Here is a 13,132-nt window from a genome sequence, read left to right as displayed (position 1 = left end):
CTCTGATGTATACAACTCTTGATCTTACTTTTTTAAATACATAAATACTAATGCAAACAAACAGCCACATCAATATATGACACCTACAAAACCGCGCGCGATCGCATTAAATTAACACATACATATACGTTCATTTGTGATGTACTATCAAAAATATTGTTATTGTACATTGTAATAAATATGTTTATTTATTTATTTGTTCATTCATTTATGACCATATACATAAGCCTTTTAAAGGCTTCCTATAAAGCCAAACAAGTTGCCTGTACATATATTGGAACCTATAGGTATGGTACAATAATTATACAGATATTAGCTTAAAAACTAAAAACTAAAATTAATCTTTTCATACTGTTCTTTCTTGTACTTATAACAGAAGTTAAAGTAGTGTCTCTAATTCATTTCATACTATTAGATTTCTTATGAAATCCTTTAATTTATTTTTTATAGTTACTATTCTAACTGTTAACTCTTTGAGATCATTAGAGAGTAAATTGAAAATTTTTACAGCCATGTAGTAGCTGCTTTTCTTACTTATAGATTTCTTAATTTTTGGTATGTATAATAAACATATTTCTTGAAATTTTTATAAATAAGTACATATGTTAAATAATGATGGCAATTCGATATTGAGAAAGTCCGATAAAAATAAAAAGAATAAATTTAAATCACACACACACACACACACACACACACACGAGCGTCTATTTTAATAATATGCTATCATATGTACGAGCTATATACCCTGCTAATATCCGAAGATCAAAAACGATTTCAAAAACCGTAATCGCTTTTGATAGTCGTTTGTGTAACGTAATTTTGGCTTTATTAGGTATTAGAATGTATTGTATCAGTTCAGCATACAAATATATTATAAACTATTATTTTGTACTACAATAACGATTAAAATGGTATTAAAAACGATTAATATATTATCATAAAATGTTTTAAAAATCCGTTATATATATATATATATTAGTCGTTTTTTATCGTTTTTGATGCTAATTACTGCATTTATAAATCTATTCGCTTTTAATCTCTTATAATCATATTTAATATTCATGTATCAGTTTTCTTTTTTTTATATTTTCATTATATTTTACGGAAAACTTTATAAATACATTGAGAGAACTCTATATTCAAATGTACTACATATGTAGAAAAAATTACTATATTAGAGATACATAGTAGCGGCAGGTCATACTCGCTCCATGACGATTTTTACTATATTCATAGTAAAAATGGTTAGACTTATATTAAAATTTGTTACGTGTTTACTAGAAATTACTACATTATATAGTAAAAATTATTTTAAGAATTTGAGGTTATAAAGTTGATTTATGCAGTAATCAGAGACCAAAATCTATAATTTTTTGTTTATCTGATATTATTAAGTGATAAAATATCATGCGCTGCTATTATTTATTAATTTTGGTCAATTTATTATTAATATTAACTCATGAGTAAATGTGATTAATATATCAGATTTGAAATTTAGTACATAACAGAACTGTTTGGGTAAGTGGTCGCAGCGCGCTCGACTCCCATTCCAGAGGTCCAGGTTCAATTCCCGTCGCCGCAGAAAAATTTCTTTCTTTCGTTTATTTCTTTCACTTAACAACATTAAATATCAATAATGATAATAATAATCATATTCGAATAAGCGCGTAAAATTGGCCAGCTAAAAAAAAATTAAATTTTTAAAAATTTAATTTCAGTATAGAAATTACTATCTGAGATAGTAAAATTTAATACAAAGCAAGTATAACCGTCCGTTACTATATAATATAGTAATTTTTCCTGCAGATGTAGTAAATTTTAATATCTAGTTTTCTCAGTGTACACGGTAAAAATAACTTATTAAATCCGATTCGAAAGATAATAGGGTTTAATTGGATTTCTTAATCGGAAATTATCGAATTAAAACCTATTTATCGATTAAAATCTATTTAATCTGATTATAAGTTTTAGCCGGTCTTAATCGGATTTAAACAGTTGTGTTTTTAAATAAAATGTTATATTTGTTGAAAAATACAACTGATTGAATCCAATTAAAACCGACTAAAAGTTATAATCAGATTAAATAGATTTTAATCGATTAAATTGGTTTTAATTGAATAATTTCCGATTAAGAAAACCAATTACAACCTATTACCTTTTGAATCGGATTTAATAAGTTATTTTTACCAGGGCACACTCGTTCTGCCTAATCTTACACGCACTGTTACATTAATGCATGTATTACACGCATTTTATAATGAATTATTTATGTAATAACTTGAATGGTCTTATATACTAACCATCACAGATTCTTACCACTTGCGAGTAATAAAATCCGGACGCCACCTGGCGACGAGTCATTCTTAATCGTTTGTTATAGTGTAATTCAAACGTTTTGCATACACTGAGAGAAATGTAGAGTTAGAATAGCCGTACAATTTTCTGTGGTTTAAGCCTTGGACGACCACAGCTGATTTAGCGATGGACTCAGGCAGATTCTACCGGAGTTTGCAGTAGTCCAAGCTTGGCTCCTTCCCGCGCTATTATCAGCCGCGTCAAACACGTGAGGTTTTACTTATATGTTTATGTTTTTTAGCATATCATATTACAATGAGTGACAAATTCATATCGGACCTATTGGTTTCGTGGAATTTGTAAAAGTTTTGCGAAAGATTTGAGAATAAGTATTGCAATATGTACAACCTAACCTCTTAACCTCAAAATGTGTATACTTATGCTGAAGCACAAAATTTAAATAACTATAAATCAATGCATTATTCAGCCACGAATATTGGTTTACAAGCTCTCAGAGTACAATGTGACATACCTGTAAAGTCTCTTGACTTATCTGAAAGTATACCCTACTAAAAATATGCGATTGAATTCGATTGAAATCGATTAACTTTTAATCGAATTTAATCATTTTAAATCCATTCAATCGACCAGCCAAATTTGGTCGATTAAATTCTTATTGATTTAATTCGTTTTTAATTACAATCGGTTCCCACACAGCATGAAATATTTCCGAAATATTTCGGAAATATTGGAACGAAATATTTGAAATCTTCCAGGAATCTTTCGACGAAATATTTCTGAAATAATGTTATGTCCCTCGAATTCCTATATTGAAATATTTTTTGAAAGAATTCAGAAATATTACTGCAATAATATCATTTCATAAAATGCCCCGCCTTGCAAATCTCTCATGAAATATTTCTTTAAAATATTTCTGATTTATTTCTGAATTATTTCAGTGTTTTATATTTACTGGAAAATTTGCAGTAAAATAATTCCGGAACATTCCAGAAAACTTCCATAAAATTTCTTTAAAATATTTCGGAATTATTTCCTAATTATTTCAGTGTTCAATATTCACCTGAAAATTTTCAGTATAATAATTCCGGAATATTCCAGAAAACTTCCATAAAAATTTCTTTAAAATATTTCTGAATTATTTCGTAATTCTGTCAGTGTTTAATCTTCACCGGAAAATTTTCAGTATAACAATTCTGGAATATTCCAGAAAACTTTCATAAAATATTTCTTTCCTAGATTTAAGCAACATTTCAAAATTATTTCTTAGCCCGTAGTTTCCTGGAATTTGTATTTGAAATAATTCTGGAATATTTAAGCAAGCTTCCAAAATATATTTCTTTAAAATAATTCTGATTTCTTTCAGAATTATTTCTGTGTTTAATATTTACTGGAAAATTTGCAGTAAAATAATTCCGGAACATTCAAGAAAGCTTTCATAAAATATGTCTTTCCTAGATTTGAGAAACACTTCTGAAATGTTTCTAAGTTTAATAATCACTATAAGTTACTAGTGAAATGATGATTCAGAAATATTTCTGAAAAATTTAATAAAATATTTCACCTGAAATAATTCAGAAATATTCCACATATCTTCCGTGAAATATTCTTCAAATGTTCCCGAATTGCTTGAAGGTACAGTTGCCGGACACAATAACTTTGACCCCCCTTACCCCAGCCCGCAAATATTGAATATATATAATAAAAAAAATACTAGTCGATGTATTTTTAATTGCACATTACAAATAATCTATTTATTGTAATTGAACCTCCGTAGTTTTTTAATTAAAAATAAAAAAAGAAATGTGCTATATGTACCTTGGAAAAATACGTTTTTCTCAAGAAATATTGTGTTTACCGATATTCTATCAACGTTAAAAAATTGAACCCTAGCTATTTGTAATTGAGACACTGCTAAATATTGCAAAAAAAGCATTTATTTATAAAAAAATCTAAAAAATCACTTTTGAGAAATTTAACATACAGCACCAACGTATTGCGCATGCGCAAACCACTCCGAGTGCGTCAGCGGTCAGCGTGTGGCAGGCAAAGCGAGCAGCTGTTCTGCAGTGGAGAAAATACTTAGTGCTGCTGGCTGCACTTTGTGCTGATGCTGATGATGTCGCATCTGAAAGCAGTATGCAGCGATCCAGGGGTTGTGCCATTGCCGCAATCAAGGATGGACTTTTCGGTTATTCATACAGGAAGTTCTGGTGGAGATGATTGTGATGAGAAATGACTGGACTGTGTGCACTAGGTGTGAGACTTACAGACCACCTAGGGCACATCATTGTAGGATTTGTAAAAGGTGCATTAGGAGAATGGATCATCATTGTCCCTGGTACGATTGATTAATCATGCATATTCACTGTGGATGGGTAGTATTGGAATACTTATCTCTTTCCTCCTACTTTTCAGGATAAACAATTGTGTTGGTGAAAGAAATCAAAAATATTTCATACCATTTTTAGTGTATGTCGGTACTCTAGCTTTATACGCGATAGCCTTAGTAATCGTGTCTTGGGTATTTGATTATCCACAGTGCAGCAATGACATTGCAATAAAACAGAGTCGCATGTAAGTACTGATTTTCAGAGTTGCTTAATTTCTAGTTAAAAATTATTTGCAAAGAATAATAGCTTTTCGATAAATAACTGTGACAAGAAACATGCATTTTAAATTACTAGTATTACAACGATATTTGATGATTGCTACAAAATTATATTTTTTTGTTTCAGTTTACACTGTGTGATACTAGTTCTCGAATCATCATTATTTGGAATGCTTGTAATTGCAATTCTAATATATCAATTCCAAGCTATTCTTGATGATGAAACCGCTGTTGAACGTGTACAAGGAACTCACAATCATCATAAGAATACTCATGCTTTTACTCTACTAGCTCAAGTCTGTGGCAAGAGCCATCCTATATTCTGGCTGCTTCTTTGCCATAATCCTCCCCGTTATTCTTGCAGGCGAGATGATCATCTTATTTGAGATGACCATCAAGTTTGATTAAATTATCTAATTTAAGTCAACAAAAAGAAAGTCTTTTAAAAAGAAATTGTCAGTCAAGTTGAAAGTTGTATATTTATTTATCTTATTTAGGTGGTTTTAGTTTTTATAATGATTTGCTATTGGAATGAATTCAATTTAAACTCGATTTATCTTTTTTGTTCTTGTTCTAAAACATAAAACAAAGTTTTTCTTTTCTAAAGACAATATTGACGAAACGTAATAAAATCTTGTGCCACTATTTTTTTTTATATTCTTACCAAAGGCAGTATCAAGACATAAAAAATAAGAAAGTGTCATATAAACAATTATTAAAGTACATTAATTCGAGTACAATTAAAATAATGTCACAAGGTTTCAAAAGCTGTGTTATGTGTATCAATAGGAACTTCCATGATTAACAACATATTTTATATTATATCTTAGTCTTTGTAATGTATTTTATATTTTAAATTATGATTGGATTTGTTTGCAGTTTCTGTATTATACATGTGTATATACACTTACTTGTTTATGATAGATTGTAATGCAACAATTTTATTCATGAGAATATATTTTAGTATATTAAATATCTTGAAATCTTAAATATACATAAGTGAAATATGAAAACATGAATTCTTTTAATGCTGATATTCTAATTTCTAAGATATTTCAACAAGTTAATAAAAGTTGTTGCTACATAAACAAGTACAAGTCTTGAGATTTTTTGGGATATTTATGTAGCAACAACTTTAAGCACAAAGTGCAGCCAGCAGCACTAAGTATTTTCTCCACTGCAGAACAGCTGCTCGCTTTGCCTGCCACACGCTGACCGCTGACGCACTCGGAGTGGTTTGCGCATGCGCAATACGTTGGTGCTGTATGTTAAATTTCTCAAAAGTGACTTTTTAGATTTTTTTATAAATAAATGCTTTTTTTGCAATATTTAGCAGTGTCTCAATTACAAATAGCTAGGGTTCAATTTTTTAACGTTGATAGAATATCGGTAAACACAATATTTCTTGAGAAAAACGTATTTTTCCAAGGTACATATAGCACATTTCTTTTTTTATTTTTAATTAAAAAACTACGGAGGTTCAATTACAATAAATAGATTATTTGTAATGTGCAATTAAAAATACATCGACTAGTATTTTTTTTATTATATATATTCAATATTTGCGGGCTGGGGTAAGGGGGGTATAACTTTGCTTTACGCGCTACAACATGGCGGCGGGTCTCTTGTTAATTGGACTCCTTAGATCGGTCATGACTGTCAGGAAAGCGATATCTGACGTCATGACCGTCCTAACCTTCTTCTTCTTCTTCTTTTTATGGCCGTGTAGTCCAGTAAAATTAGCTGTGAAATCGCCCTGCGGTAGAAATGGCTGCATTTTTGATATTTGGTAAATCGGGGTCGGAAAAGCCGATTCTGAAATTTGCAGCTTCCTAGAACGAGGGGTTCTATGCTTAAACAGCGTGCGAAAGTTATTTTTGCTTATATCTCGAGATCGGCTTGACCTATGAAAAAATGGCTGGCATCAATGGAAAGAGCGTTAAATTTTGCATTGGAAACGATTTTTTACTCGATTCCGATGAGCGCAAAGTTTCGAGATAATTAATGAAAAAGAAATTTGCTTGGTGTAGAGGCAGGGGAGGGGAGCGCGCAGACGACATGGCCGCCACCGCTCTCTCCGCGCGCAGCGGCGGGACGGCGGGAACCGAGCCGCGCTTGAATGCGTCCTGCGAAAATATCATTTTTGACTTCGCGGCGACACCCGGAAAACTTTGTAAATTACTTGAATAAAATGTTTTTGTTAGACCTATTTTTTAAGGAAGTAAAGGTAATCACAAGGAGTATGTACATACAATTCTTCTTATTAAAATTAATCTTGTGAATAATTTATGAAAATATTGGGATACCATTTTTAAATGTGGCTATTACACAACACAACGGGTAAATAATAGAAAGATAAAAATGTTAATTTAAAGTTGACCTTTTTATACAAAGTTATAAATGACCCTGACTATCGCAACTTATTTAATTATTTTCTCTGTGTTTATTAACAATTCCGTTTTGAAATATAATTATTTTTATAACTCCTTTTATGGTTCTTGATTTTTCTATATAATAAAAGGTATTAGTATTTTCAAAATCATAGCTATACTATACTATTTGATGTTCTTTATTTTACGAAAGTATGAAAAATATGAAACGCAATTACTACTAAATTTTTGGTAATCTCGAAATAGAATTTCGAGAAAAATTTTTTAATTCAGATTATTTAGTGCGATATAAATACCAGTGTCTCAAATGCACTCTAGAAAAAATCATTCGCGACGTATCATATAACCGAACTCATCCCAACATCCTGTCACCACATACTAAATGTTTATAAATTATGAAAGTCAACGCCACATTCTCAATTCATTACTCGAGCTGGTTAATCATACGTCAGAACACTCTGGTATCTCATCGAAGTAACATCGTGCTCTAAAGAGTGTATTCCAGAGTCATTTTTAACTAAAAATCTATTAGAAATCACAAAATTATTGTCTTTTGAGTGTGTGCCTTGGCAGTTTTTTAAATTGTGATATCAGCTTATTGATTGGTTTCTGAATCCTAGAAGAATATTTTATTATTTTCGAAGAATTTATTCAGAATTACGGTATGTACACATATTTTATTTATTCATATAAATGCTAGAAATTTAGATTAAATATTTTAATACGATTGACATTTAAAAACTTTATAGCAAAGAAAATAAATATTTATTGAAAAAAGATGCTAGGTTTGTAATGCAATAAAATAGTGTCCGCACTACATAATGACATTATTCAAATAATGCACTGCAGTAGATTTATGTCAAATACTTTTTCATTTTAAATAGTACAAGTAAAAGTGTTAAGTTAGTGTATGCGTTAGATATGAAAATATTATTTGCATTTTCGCAACGAAAACTAGTACATTATTACGCTCTTTTGCGCAAGATATCTGATTCGAACTATTTGAATTTTGCATCGTGTAATATGGGCTTTGCCGAAATCAAAGTCGAGATTGAGTGTAAATGATAAGAGGTAAAATCAAGCTCATTTTTAAAAATGTCCATATTACACGATGTTAAATTTAAATAGCTCGAATCAGATATTTTACCTGTCAAGTGTACATACATTTCGCACTCCCGCGGCAAAATGTAGTACATTTTATACTTTATATTAATGCATGGTTAGCGAGTTCAATTGCACCACGTACAAGTACTTGATTCTTTTTATTTTGATTTGTAATACCTACTTTTATTTATAGCAGCCTACGCGATTTGGATTATATTTATATTACGCTTGTTTTCTTAGAAATTTTTACGTGAAAGCTGAAATTTTGCGTAGGTCTTCTTAATATTATAACGAGTATATTGTAGTTTTTATTTTATTCTCTAAACTTTAAAAACATGGCAGTCTTACATGTTCATCGACTATTTTTGACCTCGCTTCATATTAACCTGCCAACTTTGAAATCGAAAATTACGGAAATATGTTCGGTAACCAATATTGGGAAAAACGAGAATTTTGTATACACTAGACGCATATATCTTCAGAGTTTCACATTGCATACTCTTAACATTCGTTGGTAGGGTTCGTTTTATACACAAGAATTTAACACGAATTTTTATATGAATTCTTTTTACACGTACGTTTTTACATTGAACACAAAGAGACTCGCTACGCTCGGGCGCTTAACCTCGCCGTGCCAGAATGTTCCTCATACGACACTTGTATCGTAATGTACTATGGGTCACTGAAACTAAAGAAATCGCTTCCGCGCATACAAAAGTATATGAAATATGACTATTTCATTTTTTCAGCGTCATTGGTGCACCGGTTAAATCAAATTTGGGATGCAAGGTAATGCCATTTTTCCGCTCATTGGATAGCTATATTGTTGAGAACATTTATTACTTATTTAATTCATAATTAACTATACATACTTAATAATTATATAGCTAATTTCGATAATATTAATAAAAAGTTCATACAATAAGTTTTCCGGATGTCGCCGCGAAATAAAAAATGATATTTTCGCAGGACGCATTCAAGCGCGGCTCGGTTCCCGCCGTCCCGCCGCTGCGCGCGGAGAGAGCGGTGGCGGCCATGTCGTCTGCGCGCTCCCCTCCCCTGCCTCTACACCAAGCAAATTTCTTTTTCATTAATTATCTCGAAACTTTGCGCTCATCGGAATCGAGTAAAAAATCGTTTCCAATGCAAAATTTAACGCTCTTTCCATTGATGCCAGCCATTTTTTCATAGGTCAAGCCGATCTCGAGATATAAGCAAAAATAACTTTCGCACGCTGTTTTCGCATAGAACCCTTCGTTCTAGGAAGCTGCAAATTTCAGAATCGGCTTTTCCGACCCCGATTTACCAAATATCCAAAATGCAGCCATTTCTACCGCAGGGCGATTTCACAGCTAATTTTACTGGACTAGTGGTTCGCTGTCTATGCGACTGCGAAGCCGATGCGCCACCTTGTTCTGAAAGCCCAATCAACAAGAGACCCGCCGCCATGTTGTGCGTCGCGTAAACCAAAGTTATTGTGTCCGGCGACTGTACCACGACACCATGAATATATCTTATTTTATATATATAATTATAGTAAATACACAAACAGTTTGTATCTTTGATCTTACGCCATCGGCTTTCGTAAACTAGTTAATATTAGTAATATTAAACTTTTGGATCAAATTATACGACAAATAATTGAAATAATCATATAAAAGATTGCGAGACATGTGTATGGAATAATTCTGAAATCTTTCAAGAAATGTTCCATTGGAATATTTCCGAACTAATTACATGATAGTTTTCGAGACATATGTATGGAATAATCCTGAAATATTTCAAGAAATATCCAAAATTTATTTGAAAAGTTCTAATAAAATATTAAAGTATTATTTCATAAATATTTTAAGAAATATTCCATTGTAATAATGAAGAAATAATTATGTAAAAGTTTACAAGATATATCTATAGAATATTTCATAAATTTTTTGATAAATGTTTAAAAATTCGTTACAAAAGTTCCAAAGAAATGTTTAAAAAAGATTCCAAAAATCTTCCGCAAAATATTTCAGTGTATTATTAAGTAAATAATACTGAGCAATATTTTATGAAATATTTATGTAAGATTTCCTAAAGAACATTGAAATATTTAAAAAGGAATTTCATAGATTCCAACAAAATATTTATGGAATATTTCTGAAATATTTCACGAAATATTTCCATTGAGTCGGTTGATAGCTCTTCTATGGAATATTACTGGAAGGTTTCAGAAATATTCCGTGGATATATTTCACTGAAATATTTCGAAATATTTCATTGAAATCTTTCATGCTGTGTGGGATTTTAATACGAAAAAAAAGTATTAAATTTAATATATTTTTATCGATGTTTATGTAGTAATTATTTTAGTGCAGTTGAATTGTAATTTTTTTTTACTAATTTTAATGGATTTTAAAATCTCTAATTATATTACTAAATCGTCTATCGATCTTAATACTAGTTTTATGAATAGCTTTGAATATATTTTAATCGACTTTATAATAACTAAAACAATTACTATTCTTGTTATATCATTTAAATGTTAATTTGTCAATCCATTTTAATCGATTTAAAAATCACTATTTATTACTAAATAGTTTATCGATCCCCAATACTAGTTTTATGAATAGCTCTGAATACAGTTTAATAGCCCTGGTAAAAATAACTTATTAAATCCGATTCAAAAGGTAACAGGTTGTAATTGGATTTCTTAATCGGAAATTATTCCATTAAAACCAATTTAATCGATTAAAATCTATTTAATCAGATTATAACTTTTAGTCGGTTTTAATCGGATTCAATCAGTTGTATTTTTCAACAAATATAACATTTTATTTAAAAACACAACTGTTTAAATCCGATTAAGACCGACTAAAACTTATAATCAGATTAAATAGATTTTAATCGATTAAATAGGTTTTAATTCGATAATTTCCGATTAAGAAATCCAATTAAACCCTATTATCTTTCGAATCGGATTTAATAAGTTATTTTTACCAGGGAGACTTTAATAACCAAAACGAATACTATTCTTGCAATATCATTTAATTGTTATTTTATCAGTATACAGGGTGAGTCATTTTAATCTTTAATCTAAATTATCTCGTTGGCAAAGCATGCCAGCGAAAAAAGTTTCGGGTAAAAGTTTTAGATTTTTCCCTGGCTATCTGATGATGACCTTGACAATGTCATTGAGCGTGACCTTCAAGGTCATTTGAAGGTCAAGTCGAATTTTTCAAATAGAAACCCCTACTTTTGGCACCAGAGATGGAAAGAGCGGGAAATTTTACGTTTGAATATGACCTTGCCTTGACCTTGAATTCAATGGTCAAGACCGATAACAGTACAACTGGTTACAAAGGTCATGCCGATAACAGTACAACTGGTTAGTTGAACTCGAATGCATTCAAGGAGAAAATGTTACCCACAAAAGTTTTCAGTTTTCTCCCCGGCTGACGAATGGTCATCTTGACCCTGTCGTTAAACAGGATCTTCAAGGGCATTTCAAGGTCAAGTTGATTTTTTGAAATGGAAACCCCTACTTTTAGCCCCATAAATGAAAAGAGAGTGACATGCGTTCAAAAATGAAAAAATTTTCAATATTTCCAGAAATTTTCAATATTTTCTAAAATTTTCGTAATTTTTTCAGTTTTCACAAATTTTCAAAGTTATTCCATTATTTTGTATTAGTGTCAATTTTCAAAATTCTTGATGTAGTTAAGTCATTCCATTATTTTGTATTAGTGTCAATTTTTGAGAGTGAACTACTCTTAACAGTTATGTAGATAGCAAATTAGTGCAGAAAAGCTTAATCGTGTTTTTTACTTCTTGTAAATCGATAATTATTATTGAAAAAAATCTGTTTCCCTGTTTACTGGTCTGTAACAAATTATTTTGATTTTGATCATGGCTGATTATGGTCCCAACGAAATCGTTGATATGATCATGATTTTGGGAGAAAGTCGAAATAATTATGCAGCAGCTGCCAGACTTTATGCTGAACGCTATCCCAATAGGAGACACCCAAGTAATGTTACTATTCAAAACGATCCTCGTGTTATTACCATTCTAGCGATTATTCATCTTGATCTTCACATTAGTACTCGACAAATAGAAAGAGAAATAGGTATACCTCAATCAGCAGCATCCCGAATATTGAGAGCGAGAAGATAGCATCATAATCACATAACATTAACACAACAGTTAACTCCAAATGATATGATTTTGCGAGTACGTTTTTGTCGTTGGGCAATACGAATGATTCAACAAGATCAAGACTTTTTCAGGCACGTTCTTTTTTCAGATGAATCAACATTCAGAAACACTGGAGAATTGAATAGACATAATTGCCCTTATTGGTCAGATGAAAATCCTCATTGGTTCAGGCCCATAGACAATCATACCGCTGGAGTGTTATGGTCTGGTGTGGAATCATCAATGGCTATTTGATTGGTCCTTATTTCTTTGAAGAGAACGTGAATGGGGTAAACTTTTTGAGATTACTTCGAGACATTTTACCTGAATTACTAGAAAATGTAGACCTAGACACAAGGCAAGTGGCACAAGAATGTGGATCCAATTAGATGGAGCACCACCACATTATGCACGCATTGTTCGTGATTATTTAAACACCCGCTACAATGGCAGGTGGATTGGGCGAGGTGGCCCAGTTGCCTGGCCCCCTCGTTCACCTGATTTAACCCCTCCCGATTTTTACTTATGGAGATATCTT

The 13,132-nt window shown here is 31.2% G+C and overlaps 1 protein-coding gene across 1 annotated transcript; it reads left to right on the top strand.

Annotated features, from left to right (window-relative positions):
• Positions 1 to 4,315: 4,315 nt before the first annotated feature.
• LOC100122097 (palmitoyltransferase ZDHHC3) lies at positions 4,316 to 5,937 on the top strand. The gene is given in 5 exon segments (XM_031923913.1): positions 4,316 to 4,333; positions 4,400 to 4,548; positions 4,550 to 4,654; positions 4,732 to 4,890; positions 5,052 to 5,937. Coding segments are annotated over 5 exon segments (690 nt in total). The 3' UTR covers positions 5,311 to 5,937.
• Positions 5,938 to 13,132: the final 7,195 nt, after the last annotated feature.

Source organism: Nasonia vitripennis (assembly GCF_009193385.2).
Source record: "Nasonia vitripennis strain AsymCx chromosome 2 unlocalized genomic scaffold, Nvit_psr_1.1 chr2_random0002, whole genome shotgun sequence".
In the NCBI taxonomy this organism is placed as follows: domain Eukaryota; kingdom Metazoa; phylum Arthropoda; class Insecta; order Hymenoptera; family Pteromalidae; genus Nasonia; species Nasonia vitripennis.
The sequence above is the reverse complement of the archived record's forward strand: the minus strand, read 5'-3'. Positions and strand labels throughout refer to the sequence as shown.